Consider the following 21225-nt stretch of genomic DNA (forward strand, 5'->3'; position numbering starts at 1 on the left):
TAGGAACTGGGACTATCCTATTAGCGTGGATTCCAAGCCTAACATGGCCTAAAAGCTGTATTCTGACTCATCAAGCAACCACCGATGATTTATGAAGGTGTCGGAGGGTAATTATCAAGTCGATTATCACCATCAGTCATGTTCGTTTACCTGTTAGAAAGAAAAAAAACATAGAAGGGTGGGAAAGAGAAAGGAGGAAGAAAAAAATTGCAAATGGGGAATTTTAGTAGATGAGTAATTACACTCTATCCTCACCACCACCACACATCCTCATACCTCCACTCCTCTGTGCTCTCTTTTCAAAAAAAAGGATAAGGACAAAAAGGTGACGTGCAAACCCTGCAGGCAGTCCAGAGCTTCTCACATCAGCTCGTTAAGGATGCAGAGGGCTTGTTACAGTTTACCTGCTTGCCCAGTCATTAGCCATTCAGGTCAAGACACGGAGAACAAAAGGGAGGTTAGGGCAGTTAAAGTCAGGAATGCAACCCGCCAGGTCAGGGCTCTGCGGGCCTGTGGGAGTGAGACACTCTCTCACACACACACCCTTTATCTAACAACCACGGAAACCCATATACAAAAAGATCACATAAAAGCATAGGTATCTCTTTCTGTGTACCCTGACGTACAAAGAAAGCGGGGAGTGGCACTTTATGTAAAACAGTTAAAATCTGAAGTACCATACGACACAATAAATGCAAATATTAACAGGAACAATGGCCCAGATGCACTCACACAGCAGATGCTGTTATATAAACCACTGGGCAAAGTAAACTGGGCATGTCATCTGGTTTTGTCCTTTCTTTTTCCCTCATCAATGCTTCCTTTTTTCTCTTCTGTTTCTTCTTTGTCTATACCTTTAGAAAGAGTTTCTTCTTCACACGTACCACCACTCCCATCTTCTCTTCCCCACTGCAGGTGTGTGTTTGCTGACTATATCTAACTAAGAAGCTTCAGAGTTCTGGAGTGAAGTAGTTCATGTTTCCACCCAGTGAAACCTTGGCAGCAGCACTGCTCTCTTGCATGAGATAGCTGGATACAGTACAACCTCTTTTCTGTCTGGCTTTTTTATTCTTTGCACTGTGAACAATAGTTAATGGTCTATGATGACAAACAGCTGCAGATTGATAAGTAAAAGGGGGTTATATATTTATTTTGGGGACCAGGCTTTTATTTCATTTCTGAAGCGGGTGGTGGCAGATAAGTGTGTTTATTTGTTATTTGGCATCATTAACTTAAAGTAAGAGGTGCAGGGGAGAGATCATTAGTATTTATAGCTATTTTGTTTTTCAATGCCACATACCCACAAATGGCTGGGTGAGATTAATCATGTTGATCTGTTTTGTGGAGTGGAGGCTCTCTCACATAGCCTCTGTGTCTCTCTCGTTTTCCACTCCCTGTGCTTCTACCGAGATCTTGTCGGACCCGCATTTTTAATCGCCACTGAGTTAATTAATCTCACACTTGGCTGCGGTAATAACTTGACTTGTTAGACCTCCTCTGTGCAAATGGACTTGCCTCTTTAGCAGCTAAGCACCAGTAATGAACCAGCCAAGAGAGAAGCATAGAGAGAGAGCTTCAGGAGCCTCCATAAAAAGCTTAAAACATGGCCATGACGGTGCTAATATCTGCTCGACCTTACATGTACATTACATTTACATTTTAGCCATTTAGCTTACATTCCTGCAAAGAGGGTTCCTGTAAGTGCAACAGTTCTGAAGGACAAGCTTCAATGGCCAACATTGCAAGCAACCAACTGTATGAGAAAATGTGAGTATTGGCCATAACACTCTCAACAGATGCAACAAAACTTTCATGTGACTCTAGAGGTATGGCTTTAAAATGAGCAAGGTGTTGTATTACCATGTTTATTTTAAGACATTAGTATAATTACCATAATAAACAAAATCACTCCCATGAAGATTGGCAATCTCAAGCTTCCACAATACACTTTGCATTGTGTTAACACACTGTGATTCCAGGAACCTGGTGATATAACTTTATAGAACACAGGGAGATTAACTTTATGAAACAAAACAACAACTAGTTTTATATTGCAAATAACAATGATTCTAGCTTCATTTTTTCAACAGAATTATCTCAATACAATGAAGGGGCTGTTTTTGGTTCTTATGCTATGTTTTTTGTCTTAAGAACAAGGTGGAAGGGGACCTTTAGCAGTAGCTTTAAGAAAATATTCTATTCTTCTTGTCAGAAGAATTCTACTGTATGAAAAGAAAGTGGATGAGGAATATTTGGGAAAAGATTATATGAATAAAATAGGGAAGACAATGAGAAGATTGAGAATGTTACAGTCTGACTAGAGCCTGTAGCATCTAGACTCTACCTGCAGCTCAGCTCAGCATAATCTCATGGTCAGGGATTGGTGTGGTCCCAAGCCTTATTAGATATTAATGTATTTAACCTATGGAGAAACCACTCGATAGATAGTCACTGCACAGAATCCTGGCTCTGGGCAATTAAAAGAAATTGACGGATGGACAGACAGACATCCAAGGCTGCTGGGGTCCATATGGCAGGGGGCTTTCTGAGGCCCACTTCAATTACATAAAGACCTCTGTGCATTGGCATGACACACAGAGGGGCCCAGACAGCAACACCAGAGAAAGAAGGAATAAATCATACAGCGGTTAATAACACACACATACACACACATTCATGCACATACACATGCACTGAGACAGACAGACTGGCAGGGACACAAGTCCCAAAATGCAGAGGCTTCACACACACACACACACACACACACACACACACACACACACACTGCACAGGCTGGGCATAAACACAGAAAAAACAAGCTTTCTATCTTTCTCTAACACATACATACACAAACAGAAACTCATCCTGTCATTGTCGTAGGGAGATGGATGTCTAAATAATCTCACCATGATTGCAGAACAACTTGCATCACCGATCCACACTCAAGGACCCTTACACAATATACAGCAAGTCCACTAAACTCAAAAACCAGCCAACCGGCTTAGAGTTTATGCCTGACTCCACTTCCATCTGAAGGTGTCCTGTTGTCCTTAAAGCCCCTAAATAGCAGCATAAATCTAAGAGACAGACACTGGTCATACATCAGGACGAGGGAGGAGGAGAGGGACTCCATCTAAACAGGAAGTGAGGTAAGTTGAAGTTTCATGGCTTTGCTGAATGATGAGGATGACAAATAAGATTAGAGAGGGAACTGGGAGCTCTCGGTCAAATATCTTTTCTTGACTATCTTTTTTTCTGTATTGAGGATATATAGTGCATATATTTTTTGTTGTCATGTCTACATCTCCATGCCTCTGTTTTTCTCTTGGGATTTGTAGGAGGAATATGGGCTACCCTGGCTAATGTATTATTCACCCTTCATTGATGTGTAACTAAAGCTGGCAGTTTGGAGGGAGCGGGGTGTCACCAATTACCCTCACACCACTACTACCTACGCACACACACACACACACAGACACACACACACGCGGCCGCAAGGCACCCATTGATTTATGTGCTGCCACACAGTGTATGTTAGTGCACATACATGCACACACACATTTTCCTGTATCTAAAACATAGATTTCCATTTTGAATGGATGTGCATCTGTGTGTGTGTGTGTGTGTGCAGGGACCCAGAAGGTCATCTGGGAATTTCAACAGAACCACAAAAGTATTATCACCGGCAAACATCCATAGCTGTGTGTGTGTGTGTGTGTGTGTGTGTGTGTGTGTATGCGTATTCTGGCTGGCCAAGAATCTTAGGAAATCAAATACAGGGCCTAGTAATAGGGGAAAAATGTACAACAAATATATATAAATAGAAGGGGAAGCTGGTAAGTTAATCAAAATGACAGAGTTTTTTTTAATACATACATTTGCAGGGGTTATCTGGTAAAAAGGTTAGGCTGTATGGGGACAGTCAGTAGTCAGTCTATACATTAACCTGTGCTTGTTTGACAGCCTACTCTGTTTTCAATTAGCATTGTATGGATAATTCAACCACCAGAGAGGCAAAGTGTACGAATTGTAACACAGTGAAAAGGAGGAAGCTACTTTGGAGGCAGTGACAATGAAGGAAGTAACTTCTTTTTTTTTTTTTTACTCCTGTCTTTGCCTATTCACACATATATGGACATATACAGTGTATGTACACAAAAAAGAGGACTCTTGTTTTGCACTAGGTTTGTCCAAGAGAGGCAAAGGTTTACTTTTCCATAGCTCACCCAGAAGTTTCACCCACATACCCACCTGCTTTACTGTGATCCTTGTAACACAGCCTGTGGCAAACTTAGCTAGTTAAAAAATAACAATCACAATGTTTATGCCTAAGCTCACCCATTAGCACAAGTGTTCAGCTGGGTTCAGCTCTGGCCTGTGGCGATAAAATCTGAAGGGAATAAACAACAATGAGGTGCAAGTTTGTTTTTCTCCCCCACAGGAAACATGGAAAATGAGATGCACCAAAAATATCAGTATGTTTCCATCCAGCTCATATGTATTCCATCTACCTTCAACGCACACACTTAAACACACGCCAGACCTTGTGGTGGTCCAAGTGAGCTAGGTGGGGTTGGTAATGCTCCAACCAAAGGGTGTGGATCAGCACTGACCTGATTAGTCATCGGCCTTGACCCCGAACCAACCAAAATGGGTAGAATACCAATTAATACCCTGGGCTGCTGGCCAGTAAATCTGACTTGGGACCAGTGTTTATGGGATTCAAACTGCACCACACGAGGCCACAGCGGATGGGCTAACTGACCCTGAACAGTGACTTCATCATTGAAAGGAAGGGAAAAAGGCTTTTGGGCATGGTGTTTGCAGGACTGATTGGTAGTTACAGTAATTATAAGATTGAGGTTATAGGAATGATGTCATGCTACTGGCAAACTTCATTCAAAAAGGTGTTATGAAGTCAACAGTATGCATCTGTTGTTTTCCATGCCTGTAACAAGCCCCTGTTTAATAGAAGACACACAATCATATCAATAAATCACAGCAGAAATAAATCTGCAAAGCCCTCACTGCTCTCGGAAAGTGTTGATATTTCACCAACATGAAGCCTCCCAATCTGTTCCTTCAGGTTCTCTTCTATATCTAATGACCGGTGGGGCTCAACACATCCAAGCTGCTCTATTCTTGAGTTAATGAACAGGTGAGGAATTACTTAGACAGACGGAGATGGAAATTGATTTTTTTAAGTGTTGCCTCATTATCCCATGTGGAGCACTTTATCCAGTACCACAGAAACACAACACCAGACAACGTGGGTTGTGTAATGTCAAGGTCATATGGGTGTTATGGTTCTTTGTGGTTCTTTGCATAGACAGAGTGGGGGTTGGTGGTCTGGGTTCAGATTGTATGGATTGTCTGGAAGCAGAGCCATTAGTGACGGACTAATTAGGGAAGACCAAGTGGTCTCCAGTACCAGTCGAAGCCAAGATTCATAAATAAGTAAGTGCAGGGGCAGCTTGGTCGCTTAATTAACAAAGCGTGAAAAAAGGGCGTGAATCCCAAGAGGCACCAACCCAATCTGGTTGCATGGATGGGATATCGGCAGCGATCCTGTCTATCTTGATAGCATTGATTGATGGCAAGCCAAATTGAATCTCTAATCATCACCACCCTTTTAGTTCCTGCACCCCTGGGGATTTACAGAGGCCAAAAGTGGCACAGGGGGTAATGCTTTTGCATCCCTTCCCTGACACCGGTGGCATAAACATAGCAACTCCCCCCAACCTTTCTCCCCTGTTCACTTGACCATCCCCATCTGGCCAGGAGTTATCTGACCCCTGTGTGTGTTCTCACTCACACTTTCATGTCTCTGCCGATTGTTTTCACACTTGAGCTGTTCAGCTGAGGTATTTAAGACCCTGACACCTCATACGACTCACACTTAGACACCCTCTGTCACCTAAAGCAACATATTGTGTTACAGCTCACTGAGGCACTTGCCTTTCTTTTTTGTAGTCGTTTCTTCTGCGCTAATCTTTTTTTTATTGTCCATGCTAACAGCTGAGGAACATGTATTGTGAAAAAAGCCAAGGGCGACAATGACAAGTTGAAAGAAAAGTACATGTCAGACCTGTCATGTAAGTGTCAGTCTTTGAACCTGATTTTTTTTCTTCCGTTTCTGTATACAGAACACCATTTGGCCTTCGTGAGATACGGGAAACAATTTTGATCAGTGGAATTCGGGGAGATGACGCGCATTTGCCTTGCCTTTTAACTGCAGCCTTTCCTCTCTCCATACACAATAGGGGAAGTCATCTTGACAGTCAAGACATTATCAAGTAGTGGGCAACAACAAAGGGTCTCTGAGCAATAAATAGCATCTGTCTCCCAGGTGCTTACTGTCGCTGTTGGGATTTTGATATCAAAAGGGCATGAGATAACAGGGAAAGGAAAATAATACTGCAATTAGGACCTACTGTAACTGTGATAAGCTGCAGTCACAGAAGAGGGAACTGAAGAGGGGCAAAGGGGGCAGAACGACTGGACAAAAGGGATGGCATGAAAGAACAAAAGACAAGAATGACAGTTAAAGAGAAGGGGCGGAGAGATCATAGGCTGAGAGTAAGGCTGAAAAAGGGACAAGGCCAGAGAGTGACAGGGAGGTGAAGAAAAGGAAGGAAAACAGCAAATAAAAGGAGGCTTTGTCTGCAGAGGATTTTGCTTAATGCCCACCTTTGGGTTCTTCCTCTTTGGCATGCCACGGCGCCAAGATGTCTGGCTGGCACAATATATGTAGGGACCTTGAAGTTGGTGCCACCTGATTAACTTGTGCTAAACCACCACCGTAGTTATACATCCTCAGACGTCCTCTAATCAACTGACAATAGAATATAGTGGTTCATATCAGTGGCTATCTGAAGGTAAACTTTGACACAAACCAAATATTGAAACAAGAGCAGGTAGTAAATCCAAAATAGGCTATAGGTAAGCTTGCAATCACTGCTCATATGCAACTTGTGTTTACTTACTTGCTCCCTCTGCCTTTTGTTCAACTCTAATTATTTCGTTCCATCTGCCATTGACTCACCCATTCTGACATTATCGGAGATTGCATCTTGAAATCGTCACACAATGTTTCCATTGATCGGCACTGGCTTGCTTGTCAGAGTCATTAAAAAACCACTGGCAGATTCCTTCCAGACTGCATCAAAGCTTAGACTCTTCATCTGGGACTGATGTGAGTGTATGTGTGAGTAAGAGATGGAGACTGAGGGTTAAAGATAGTGAAAGGTATTGGGGAAAGCAGTGGATCTCTCTTCCCAGGCATAATCTTGTAGCTGTGAGGAAGCTGCATGGCGTGAAAGTGGAGACTTGGACGATAGATTGGTGGCAAATGTCCAAGTCAGGAGATTAAAGTTTCTCTGCTCAGATGGATCTCACCATCCCAGAACCCACCAGTGCTCTTTTCCTCACATCCTCACACTTCTTCCTCCTCTTCTTCTGCCTCCTACCTGTCCTCCTCCATCCTTACCCCTTAACCTCAACTCAGTTGTCCTCGGCTCCCTGCAAACTCTCTGCAACAAGCCTGCATATTTACTTTTCTCAACACCTTATGAAATAAACTGGCTAGCCATTACACAGAACTAATTGGCTTTCAAAAATGAAAACCATCTCTTTTTGCCCCCCTCTCTTTCTCTCTCTTCACAGCCTCACACACACAGAACTCCAACTTTGAGGGGCTTTAATAACTGATAACCTTCTGACTTTGACTCAGTAGGTGGAAGAGAGGACCATGGCGAGAGTTGGACCCACCATGCAAATCGCTCACCTAGCCCAGCTAGAGGCTCAAACGCCAGAGTAGGGCGGGGTAGTTTATACATCATAGCATAAAAGGGGCATCCCTAGAAGTGAATGAGCTTGCACCCAGCACAAATCCACCACCTACTATCTCTATCCTTCCCGTGATGTTGAAATCCACAATGCTAACAAGCTAATCTTGCAAAGTTAAAAGGAAGGTCAGATACCATGTATAAACTCTAGCAGAAGATGTCTTGCCTTCTTGATCTCTTTTTAATCCCTTCTCTCTCTTTCGTTTCGCACACATACATACACACTGCTACACACCATCAAAACACCATATTTCTGTGGAACCAAAGCGGATAAGAAATGAGGAGTCTTTGAACTGTCTGGATGTTTCAAGCCCCTTCTTCTCCTCTCGATCTCTGAGCTCCCCTGCTGCTCTGTTGGGACGGGGAGAAAAGGGCTGATTGATGGGGTCTGACAGCAATGAAATGAATGGAACCAGCTGATTGATTCATTAGCAGTGGAGTGAGTGGATGTGGATGCAGGCTCTGACCCTAAGAAGCGGGCGGGTGAGTGTGTGAGGATGAGGTGGGGGGAGTTCATGTGGTGTATGTGTACTGGGCAGAGGTAATGTGTGCATGCGTGTGTATGACTGTGTGATTAAGCAACTGTCACCATTCATGTGTGTTAAGTGTGTGTGTGTGAGTTGAAAGGTCAGAAGGGATTTCCATAGGGTGTGAGAGGGAAAGGGAAGCTGTTTATGGCCTGACTTGGCACAGAGGGAGGTGGTCAGCCTATATTGTGCAATGCTTTTATCTGACTCATTGCAATTAGTCATCACAGCACTTGTTGTCACATCCTTGTTAAAATCACAGCTAACAGCCATCATGTCACTAGCAGAGAAATATAAACTTGAAATATGCTTGAAATAGCATAATACATATGAATTTTATCCACAGTTGAGTTGTGTAGTTTAGTAAACCTGAACTGATATTAAGGCGATGTAATGAAATAAGTCATGTGTATAATAAAACTTATAAAATTTATATACTCAACCAGTTGGAGTTGATTTCATCTTAATATCAAAAGGAAGAAAGTCTGCCGGGGAACAGACTTTCTTTTAAAAGTAGAGCTGACTGAAGCTGATGGCAAACCCACAGGGTGGCCTAACTTCCCTTCCCGTCTACTGAATACACAGAGTATCTGTGTCACACTCACACACCACTTTACAGCTCTCTGTAGTCTACAGTTTTACCAAATGGACAGGTGTCAGGACCATCTGAGTAATAAAAGACCAAAAGCAACACCTCCACATTTGCTAGATTGCCCCTGAGAAATGGTGGCCTTAATAATAGCCAGTTATGCTTTTTGATCATCTTTTCATTGTCCTCTAAATATTGCACTCACTTAAACATTAAAGTCACTGTGTCACTGAGACTCAGTTATAACTTGAGCTGAGGTTAAATAAATGCTCCCCACAGCTGGCAGTGCCTCCAGGAGGCTGCTGTGTGGAACCATGGGGATTATGTAAATATCCTGACAAAAGGTCACGTGTGACTGGAGCTGCTGCCACTGAAATGTGTTGGATTCACCGTGTGTGAGCTGTGTGAAGGAGAGTGTGTTGAAGATGTTCAGAGTGAATTTGGTGCACTGCTGATAAGAGAGCAGGGGTCTGGTTAAACCTGCTGCTGTTCTTGAGAAGACAAAAAGAGAAAGGGAGAAATATTTTACAGAAGTGGGGAGCCCTCCTCTTGCCTGTGGGCCTTTTGAAGTGAAGATCAAGTGCAGGTGGCAAGTGTTTTTGACACCAAGGATGAAAAGTGGGGTAAAATAAGGTGTAATAGCGGCCTGCTGCAATGCTGCACTCAATGTGAACAGAAACACAGACCCCTTACCAAGTAAAATATACACCGTTTAAACACTCTTGTTCTCACACATGCATTATGGTTAATTACAGTGGACATTCGAGCCCATCACATCAGTCATGACTTCAGCTTTTCCTTGAAGCTGTTCCTATCATCACACATTGGCTTACACAGTATGGCTTTTTGAAAATTAACAAAAGCTGTTTTCCTGCTCTTGAAGGGAACATGGCCTGGAGCTAGGCCTTGTGCCTCAAAAAGTCCCACCATCAACCACCCAGCTACAGTTAAATTCAACAAAGAAATTTCCCTCCCCATTTCCTCCATCTCTCTTTTCTTCTTATATTTAACAAGACCGGCAAGGCTGAAACCAGGTGATGTGGCCTTTCTTCCCCCTCAAGGCACACAGTTTTACAGCGGCGTCCACTCTCCAGATGTAACTGGCTATTTTTAAAGACAAATATCAAAGATCTCTTTCTGCTCCATCGGCGAAATTTGTTACAAGAGTCTAAGGCTTGTAAAGAAATGCCGCGAGGAGGCCCGGAGGTGGATCAAAATGTTGCTATAGAAGGAGTCTACCCCCCCAGACCCCATCCTTCGAACCTCCTGTGTTCCTTCAACTGTCCTTGCTTTCTCTATGCTCGCCAAGTAACAATCGAGTTAAATGGCCGTCACATGTCCATACAGGCTCTTAGTCATCTTTCATAAAATCCTACATGCAAATAGTACAACTGCCCTGATCTACAGACCGGCCACGATGATGAAAAGAACATCTCTGACCCAGTCTCTGACCATGCTTTTGACCTGGTCTGCTGGTGTTTATGTGTGTCAACGAGCCATGGAAAATCGCAGTTGGTCCCTCTAAATATACATATCCTTTTCAGTGTATTTTTATCCACCTGGAATATTATAACCCCTGGAGGTTGATTGTGTTAGAACAGCTATTGTTGAGAAGGAACAAGACTAGCCTTGGGGAGTGACAACCCCCTACCCACGCCTCAAAATCATCCAACCAGACCCCCCTAATGACCCCTGGTTTAGGGGTCACAGGACGTGGGTTGAGAGTGGGTGGGAAGCACAGCAGGCCCTAACTCAGTTATAATCTGGACATTTTGACACATGGTCATTTCAGCTGCACTTTATGGATATCCGGTGCAGACAGGGCCTATAAAACGCCAACTCTGATGGCCGTTACTGTTATGTCAAACATTTCATCAGTATTTTGAAAGCCATTAATATGGTGCAGTAAGGACCAAAGTGGAGGTGAGTCTATCTGAGCGGCTGAACGAAGTGAAACACCTATCATCCGTACACACACACACACACACACACACACACACACACACACACACACACACACACACACACACACACACTATTAAACCGCCATATGCTGGTCTTTCCCATGACAAAAAATGAACAGGTTTTAAATAAATTTAGACTGATATACAAAGGGTCGTCAATCTACTTTTTTGTCTTTTCCCCCTTGCAGGAAATAAAATTATAAGAGAAACATTAAGTTTAAAATGGAAAATCTGTTGCTGCGATCAAAACGAATATCAATTTTGGTTTACAAGGAACTTTAATGAGGATGGTATCTCCATCTCTCATTGCCAGCCGTCACTTCGTTTTAATTGAATCCACCTTTGTTAGTGAAGTAGCCATATCCTGACACACTGTACCCCCAGCAACTCACACACAAACACTCATCAACCCCTGAACCCTTCCAAACACACATACACACGCACTCCTACCCACTAGATGTGCCACCCATCTTGCGCTGCCTGTGAGTGCAAACATCTCTCCCTCGTTCTCTTTCCCTCACTCTCTCTCACTCCCATTTTATGTGTGTGTGTGTCTCTGTCTCTCTCTCTTGTTCTGCTCGGCTGACTATGGACAGCAGCAGGGCGTCTGTGTGGTGGGCAGGCCCAGACACATTCGCCCTCCCCTGCTCACTCTCGACAGTGGGTGTCAAAGACCTGCCATCCCACAAGGCCCCTCTGTCAGATGCCAGGATGGCCTGCACACACAAATGACATATACAAAACAGCCATACACACACAGAGCTTTGGGATTTCTCCGGAAAATGTCCCTCGAAGAAGCAATTCTCTCATAAAGTTGACATCAGTATAGATTACTTACTATGGCTTGTTTACATGAACATAAATACATTGAAGGAAGTTACAACAATAATGAGAGTAAGGCAGGACACATTTAAACACTCTAAGTAGCGAGTATGATTGTGTTTGTCAGAGTGTAAATTCTGGTAAAACACAATGTTATCCAGTTTTATTTATTTTTCATTGATTATATTCTTTGAATGAGATCACACCACTCATGTTATGATAATGTCACATAAATTATTTTAGTGTCACGATATAGTAAAATGTCAATGACTAAACTGGCTAATTTATTTATTAGCACTAGTTACTACTACTATTTAGACTTGTTGCTATTGTGCACATATAGACATAATGAACCTGACATTTATATCTAAATATTTATGTCAGCTGAAAAAGATAGGAGTTGGGTAGGATTTAAGGTCACCGAGTTACTGTGTTACTGTTATAATAATATACTTATGCTCTATTTCTCTAACATCATAATTTTGCCAATAGTTTTATATTCTGTCTCTGCTGATTCTGTTTTGTAAGCTCTAAAAGCTAACCCCCTTAATGTTGTAAAGCCCTCGAGTAAAACAGACTTGACTTGACCTGACGACCCCCTTGTGTCATATTTTCTCATCTTCAATACAGATTCCACAGTGCAGTGGTAGAGAAAGAAAAGCTCAATTGAAAATATCCCTGTTTTCATCCCTGCTTTTTTCAACAATCATCCTTCTTCATCCACCTCCTGGTGTGTGAAGACCCCAGCAGGCCAGACACGGCTGTTGCTTGCTACATGTGAAATTCCAGCTTGGTGAATCTTTCCATGCCGCCATTTGAGCCATGAGCCATCAGTCGGTGCACACATGAGTGCTCCTGCAGGCCCGTTGCATCTGTAAAGTCTGCCGACTCTGCTTCTCTGTGGGTCTCTGATCCAAATCTGCCCCATATCCCAACCACTACCTCACAGCCCAGCCCCCCCATGCCATCCTGACCCAACTCCCAACATGTCGTTGTCCACCACTCCCCCTTCCCTTCTTCCTGAGAGCTTTACGCCAATCTGAACCTAAGTCACTGTACATCTGTTCAATATGGCTGCTGCCTAGCATATGACCTACCCACTGGCTGGGATCCCTGTCGAGGTCAATATACCAGGATACCGAGGCTGATGGCCTGGTGCTGTTGTTTTCTTTCATGGGTTTTCTTTGTTCATTTATTCTTTTGAACAAGTGCATGTCAAGATTTGTGTGACAAATTTGAACTCACATAGCAAGTACTTGAAATTTAAATGGACTATGGTAAGTACAGTTTGAAAGTACTGTACACGAAAAGCAAAACTAACTCACTAGATTTGAACCGGATATAGGGCCTACGTTTTATATCCAGTTCAAATCTAGGGGGAAAAAAAGAATTTCCCTGCTTAGATAAGAATGAATCTAAGGAGACCATTTTGTCAGTGAATCTAAATTATTGCTCACAGAATTATCATTATTATTGTTATTATTATTATTATTATTGTTATTATTATTATTATTATTATTATTATTATTATTATTATTATTATTATTATTATTAATAATAATAATAATAATAATAATAATAATAATAATAATAATAATAATATATAACAATAGTCATTATATCCTTATTATATACTGATTATAATATTATTATTGTTAGAATTATTAAAATGATAGATCGTTATATCATTTATAATTATATAAATATATTTATTTTTTTGTGCTCAATGTGCATTTGTGGCTGTTGCACAACAGACAAAGTCATCCTTTAACTATCCAATTGATTCAGGACGCGTTGATAAATATCCTTATGAATGGGTAATTGTTTCTAGCAAGAAGACAGCAAGGCAATCTCCCAAATCAAACCTGATTCTGCGGTTTTAAAAGGCTGAGCGGCCCTGATTCACTCGATCAATAAGACCGCATCAGCTGACACTTTGTACACGTGTGTGTTTCTCCGTGTGACTGTCTCTAATTACACCCTTACCAGCATTATCTCATTTCTTAAAATGAAAAAAATAAGAATAGATAAATAGACAGATAGACAGCTAGATAGATAGATAGATAGATAGATAGATAGATAGATAGATAGATAGATAGATAGATAGATAAAAGCCATTTAACATTTTGCTGACCTCCACATTGCCCTCCAGGATCACTCATTAGCAGAATTGCCAGGATGACTTTATTTTGCAAATTCACTTTCACGCCTCTTTAACACGCTTCCACTCTGCCTTTGAATGGTCACCAAAGAGCCACTTAATAGTTCCTTTTGTCACTTCAACTGTGGCCTTACAATACATTTGTTCAGTAATTTGCTTTTTGGTGTTATGTAGAAGAGCTCCTGCAGTAAAGTTTAGCATTTAAGCCTCACTGTGAGTTCTGTTATGGCCACACAGACTGATGCTGCGCTCTTAAATCAAGCCTCCGGACAGCAAGTGTGCCGGACAAAATGGCCCTGTTACTCTGTTCATCATGAATGTTGATTGAGTTTAAGCAAAATGCAACACTCCACAATCTATAAACAGGTCCAAAGTTGATCTTGTAAAATGTATTGATATTAAGAAGAAGAAAGATTTTAAAAAGCTGTCACACTGGTTCTTTCTCTGAAAGACAGAGATTAAAAACACACCCGCTGACAAACAGTGTTTACTTAAAATCGCTTAAATTATAGTTTACGCACGTATTATATTTCTTTGAATATAGATTACCCGTATTTTCATTTCTGAAGGGAAAAAAAACAACTACGCCCTTTATCTTCATGAAACGTTATTTTGTGTGGCCTATTTTTGTTTTTAATTTAAAAATCAACTATTTTTATGGGTTCAGTTTGTCTGATGATCACCACTTGGAGATAATAATTTACAATCCCCCTCCCCTCCATTTTTTTTTTTTTTTTATTATTTTTTAAATTTGCCACTGCGCCATTGCCTGTCACAATGTCTTATCACGGTGATAATATAAATAATAATGATGCTGACGAGGGGACCTCCTCTGCCACAGAAAGCCCGGGGAGAATAAAACATGGGAGAGAGTAAGATGAGAAATGTGCCAACTGCAAACAGGCACAGGAAAGCTCCTGTGGAGGTGTGATCTCACCCACATAAAAAACACTAACATGTGCGCTTCAAAGGCCCCGGTTGTGCGTAATCACTCTACGAATTATACCGTCATAAATAGAAAAAAAAAAGCATGGAGAATGAGTGGGGGACCTGGACTGCGAATATAAAAGCCCATTTGTCTTAGTTTGGACAGGAAATTATTCAAGGTGAGAGTTATTCAACGAGAAGTCGTCATAAGAGGTTTGGAGTTTTGGTTGCAAGCATAACAGGGTTTTTTTTAGCCATGATACATAACATACAAACCCTTTTTCAGTATAACATATGTAAGTCTATTCAGTTGTGGCACTTGAAGTGGGATCCGTAGTAAGTTTGCTCACCTGAAATTCCCTCTAAAGCTTACAGGCTTTAAAAGTCTAAATAAGAAACAGTAATGTGTCTTCTTTAAGCAACACTAGAAAGCCATAATGCACACACATCGATGCATTAGGACAATAAACTCAAACAAACGGCATCCAAGTAGGTTTACTTGTCGGCCTCCTTATGTGCTCATGGTGCCTGTGCTCATGTCCTTTTTTTCTGTGCTTCCTCACTCCATCACAAGTAATTTACACCGGAGAGTAACCAATCCGCCTGTGCGCTACAGAGGACTGTCATCAACGCAATTTGTCTCCTCAGCACACTGATGGCAGCTTTACAGTCAAGGTCTTTCTTACACCCAGTGAGGCCATCGAATATCCTGACCTCACCAGCTTTGCATCGATGTGCTTCTTGTTTTGGCAAAACATAAAACATTAACTAAGCAAATCGGAATACGTTTTACTGCCCAGACTGTAAATACCCAGCCGATCAAAGTGAATTAGATGTGATTTGCATAGGCTATTGATTAATTTTGCACAGAGACACGAATCAACCATTATGACGAGAATCCCAAGCCTTGCGCAAAATAACTGGTCATTCGCTTTTGGGCCTCATTTGAGCCACGTACAATTACCCAACCAGTTAATGAGGCATAATGTCTGAGTAGATTCAAATGATTGTTTAGCATTGTTTGCAGAAACTGTGGGACTCACAAACGGGCGAAGCCCCGGGTGTAAGGGCCCCATAATTAAATAATTAAAAGCAACTCAGTTTACAAGATTGAAGACGTTGGGATTAACTATTGCATTTCCATTTGAGTAGCAGATGTGAGGGGGAAAAAAGTCAAAACGAGGGAGAGAGAGAGAAAGAGAGAAAAAAAAGAAAAGAAAACATGAATTCATTAAGAGCCTCTCCCCGGGCTGTGTGACCCCGGGACCCGGAGAAACGCATAGTGGGGCCGGAGAAACTTCCCCTACCAGGCCGCTTGTTTCTCCCTAAATCGCCATAAATCCAGAGATCCCAGAAAGAAGTCCCAACAGCGGCCATAAATCATCCAGCTGTATTAGAAGCTTAGGTAAACCCCCAGCCAGGTCGGTCGGGTACAATTTATGGCATCACTTATGTGGGGAATATATTGTTCTAACGAAATACATCAATTTCGAGCCCATGCGCATCCAAGTCATTACTACTGCCAAGAAAACACCCAGCAGCTCTCTCTGCCCATGTGCCTCCATTTCTATCTATCTATCTATCTATCTATCTATCTATCTATCTATCTATCTATCTATCTATCTATCTATCTATCTATCTATTGAGTCCCCAACTTAAGCGCAACACTCCACTCGTCCATTCAAGCCATGTGTTTTAAGTCAATGGTTCCCAACTGGGGTCAGGTGACCTTCGGGGGGTCACTGAGAGGAGTCCGGGGGGTCTGTAGCAAAATAAAGAACTACAATTTCAAAACAATTTAGTTCAGGAGAATGTTGGGATTAGAAAACTGTGATATGTGATAAACATCCTTTTACTGAGGAGGATTTTAATTTATTCAGCACTTTATTCAGCAACATCAAAAGTGCAGCAAAGTTTGTGCTTAGTGGTATATAAGTTTGTGTTTGGCTGATTTCAGATGTATGAGCGAAGAGGTAACTCCTGGTTTGGAACTTTTATCATAATTAACTTCGTTATCAAGAGGAAGCAGTAAAACATCAAACCGTATCAGATAGGCTTTACATTATTTTCAGCCTCGGTACTTGTGTATTCTTTACGCCTGGTCCTGACAGAGGAAGCATTGCTTCTCTTTTTGATCAAAACGGGGATTTCATGAGGAGTTCAAAAAGTAGTGTGATGTTTTCCCAGCACGGACAGTAACGAGCCTACGGGTGTTTTTAAGGTCAAAACACTCGAAAGTGGAATGAGAGATATACTTGAATCAAATGCAAGCATGTTGGTATTGTACCAGATTACAAAAAATATAATCTTCATTTTAAATAATTCACTTTAGTAAAGAGTGTTCACTATGAGTAACACAACCTGCCAATGAAGTGGAATAAATAAAATTTTCAAGATAGAAATGGTTTCCATTTTTATATTTTTATGATTTATTGACAGCCTGGCTACTGTAAATAGCTGATGTCTCCGTTTTATATCAAATTGTTGGCCTCAATTAGAAAATGGTCAAACAAAAAGTTGCGTTGAAAAATAATTCATCCCATTCATCTAACTGACGGGCGTATTCCACTTCTTATTAACAAAAGACTCTTACGGCATTGTGCGCACAGGTCGTGAACAAGCTCAGAGAGAAAAGCGTTCAGTGAGCCAGTGGCCCACTGTCCCACTTTCCTACTGGCACCACAAGCCAGGGAGGCTCGCCTAGACTCCAGCATTATAAGTTCAATCTTTAGGCCTTATTTCGCCGATCAGAGCAGAATGAGATATTCAAAAATGTAGGGGAAAAAATAACAGAAGAGTGGGACACTATCTCGCAGGGGTGGTGGTGGGGTGGGGGGAGGCAGCTCGAATTTCCCATCGATTTTACGCACGGCAAACATCAACATTCAGCAAAGGCAGGCGGAGTTGTTGGAATAAACTGGTACAAAATATAACTGTAAATAATCAATCGAATTCATTTTAATAGAAAACAGTAACAAGGCTCAAACGAAATTGAAATTAAACGATTCACGATTAATTTGAATTCAGGATATTTAGCGTACTAAATTACATTGTGCGTTTCTTGATATTAGAAAAAAAAACGTAATAAAGCTTTTCCAAATGAATTGAATAGGAATATATACTTTTATCCAGTATTTTTGACAGTATACTTTGGACTCCAGCTGATGGTGTACATGTCAAAAGGCCACACACTCACACAACCTTAAAATACACGCAGCCGACCTGAGGGAAAGTGTCTGGGGGGGCTTGGTGCCGCGACTCCCCGATGAGATACAGTGTGGAGCTAATTTCCTTAAAGTGACGAAGAAAGCTCTAGCAGCCGGCAATTGCTGATGTTACAAAAACACAACTACCATTGAAATGTATGAGCTTTCGTTGACGCGCATAACAAATGTGTATTGAAACCCGCACCGGCCAGAGCGCATAAAGCCAGTAATGCCATTAAGCGATCCCTAAAAAAAGCCAGATGGTCACTTTGAAAATGAAACCTTGGTTTTAATTCGGGGGTGACAATAAAATAAAGAATTTTGGTACAGGAGCCTCACCCGCTGCGGTGCCCAACCTCGTAGAGGCATGGGTGCTGGCTCACTTGGTATGGAGGAAACATACGCTTTAGGCATCCTGCAACGCAACATAACACCATCTGAATATGAGATTTCTTACCTTCAACGGCGGATACCACAGGCAGCAAGAGGCTGCATAAAAGCAGAAAGTAATCCATTGTCATAAAGCAGTCAGGTCGGACATGTAAATAGACCCACGAGAGAGAGAGAGTGGAGGGAATACAATCCTGGGCGATCCGACGCTCCACGCACCCAGTCCCTGTCTCAGTCCCAGCTGTGTCAAGCCTCCAGGACCAGAGTTGCCCCCATTCACCAAAACACGTAAACTGAGTGTTCGGAGGAAATAACACCCTTGGTGTAAAATATGTGAATATAGCAGCCTTTCTCCCTTTTCAGTGATCTCCAACGTGCCTCTTTTTTTTTCAAACCAGAGAAAATGCAGTTGGCACAAGAATCCCAGTCCTTTCCCTTCGCATTGAGCGAATCAGCTGAAAACAGGTAGTCCAGTCCGTAGTCACCATCCGGAGAATATTTCCAGCAGTATTTCGTTGATAGTCACTGAGAAAAGAAATATCAGCCTTCTAGGGAAGATCCAAAGACTTTCTCTGTGGTCAGAGCAGAGGAAGAGATAGCCGCACTTGTGTCAGAACCATGGTGTAGTCCCAGCTAAGCATGTGCGCGCTCACATGCGTCCACGATCAAGTGGTATTCCCGTAAAAGAAACAGCCTCGCAGTTTACAGATATTTTATTCCCTGAGCGAATTTATCGGCTTTGGCTGTTATGTGAACCGTCTGCGTCGCTCGGCTTGTGCACTGGAATGAAGCAAACGGTTGTGGAGGAATAAGGAGAGAGTGTAAGGAGAGAGAGAGAGAGAGAGGGAGAGAGAGAGAGAGGGAGAGAGAGAGAGAGAGGGAGGGGGTGGGGGTGGAGGGGGGTGGCGGGGGGTACCAGGAGGAGGGGTTACTGTTGAAGCAGCTGCACTGAAAAACTGTCTACCTTGACAATCATTTAGTCTCACATTTATTATCAAAATAAAACCATTGTCTGTTTAAAACAAAGGTGCATTTATATATATTTTTTTCCTTCTTCCCAGACCACTCTTTGTTTCTCACAGCTCCTGTACCGAATAATTAAAGCAGCATATAAGGCAGTTTTCCCATCTAGACAGTCGTTGATATTGAAGAATAGAATTATTGGATATTTGCGGAATTATTTGTGCAACATTTTGGAATTTGTCATTGCAGTGGCAAGTCTTAAATTAACGTCTTGATTGTGAAGTTGGCATTTACAGTTATTATTATTATTATTATTTTTAAACCTTTTCTACAGCGTGTCACTCTGCCTTTGGGACTCCCGGTCCATGTAGCTACAGACATGGACACACAGCGCCCCCCTGCGGGTCGCTCCGTTCTGATGCAAAGGAGAGAAGAAGTTTCTACTGAGTTATAGCTTTGATTAAAAAGCAATTATTTCTCTTCAGCTGCTTGACTACAAAATGCTACAAACATCCCGAAAAAGCTCCGGTGGACATTTTCCTCCAAAATCTAAAACTGCACCTGGTCATTTTGAGATATTCTGTGAGTATGAAAGTGACATCATCACATCTAGTGCGTTTATATTCTAGACTCCGTTTCAAAAATGATATGGATGAATAAAAAAAATGCAATTTAAGACCATAACTGAATGATGCCAGCGAAATACATCAACGTTTTTCACTAATTTCGATTTAAGAGTCCATGAAATCGAAGTTTTCTGTTCAATTTGAAGTAATAACAAAGCTGAGAAACTTTCCAAATCGCGACGCTTTTACCTGCGTGCTGAACATATAACTGCACAGTTAAATTGCTTTTTTATTTATAATGCAGCGAGTCATTTAGCTCACTTGGCAGGACAAAATACAGCAGTGTGTTTTTTTTCTTCCTGCAGGACTATGGAGCTGCAATTTATTTTTCTTCTTTCTTGAATAAGTTTTTATTTTTTTAAAGGAGGGGTGCATCTGTCACGACCGGACTTTTACAGCCTTTCTCCTCAATCTCGCTGCCTTTACAGTCGTTTTATTGTATCAGTAAGTGCTTCAGTTTATTCTCAGAGCAGTAGTAAACAAAGTTAAATAATGTGCCAAGAATTATGCGTTTGGAGTCCAAACGGTAACTAACAATAAATGTTACTTTTTTATTTTACAGGAAAGTACTTTGCATGATGCACATTTTGCAGTTTTTAGCAGACATTATAATGCTTTTAAAAAACTGAAATAGCCTTTTTGCCGCCTATTGAAACTCGTGATCTGTGGGGAATAAGACTGCTGACAAAACTAAAGACAGTAACTCAGCACACAGGTTACTAACATATCTTGGTATTTAGAGGATATTTCACTAATATTGACATTTTATTTGATGTCATTTTCGCCAATTTAGTTTGTATAATTTAGTCAACTGCGGCATTCAATTAAGTCTGAAATATATAATAGAGCCAGAGATGTCAGGAGAGGCTGAACTTGGCACAGTCAGCATTAATACCAGGCTACTAAATAGCAGAAGTCAACTTCATTATTAATTATGTTGAATATTAATGTGTTCTCTGCAGTATTTGAAGATAGGAAAGAAGTGGAGAGCTATTATTATTAAAGTTAATATGAGGGAATTGCAGTATGCGGCCGTTTCTACTCCTCAACTTCAGTCTGTATGCAAAGAACAGCAGTTATGTTCATACAATTGAATTTGTCGCCTGTTCCGCAGGCATATATAGAAATATTTTAGCTGTGTTGTGGGAAAAAAAAGACCTGTGAAATGTCAAAGTGAAGCCAAATGACTGGTCTGTTAGTGTA

The 21225-nt window shown here is 41.5% G+C and overlaps 1 protein-coding gene across 10 annotated transcripts in view; it reads right to left on the bottom strand.

The window, feature by feature from the left end:
* The window catches only part of LOC122988309 (ephrin type-B receptor 3-like), a 61990-nt gene extending 42760 nt beyond the window's left edge, over nt 1–19230 (bottom strand). For all 10 annotated transcript variants that reach the window (XM_044360529.1, XM_044360526.1, XM_044360523.1 and 7 more), the window contains exon 1: nt 18501–19230. In XM_044360529.1, the coding sequence (XP_044216464.1) occupies nt 18501–18564 (64 nt within the window). In that variant the 5' untranslated portion in view covers nt 18565–19230. The remainder of the gene's footprint in view (nt 1–18500) is intronic.
* Between the last annotated feature and the right edge of the window lie 1995 nt (nt 19231–21225).

Source organism: Thunnus albacares, chromosome 9, assembly GCF_914725855.1.
Source record: "Thunnus albacares chromosome 9, fThuAlb1.1, whole genome shotgun sequence".
Lineage (NCBI taxonomy): Eukaryota > Metazoa > Chordata > Actinopteri > Scombriformes > Scombridae > Thunnus > Thunnus albacares.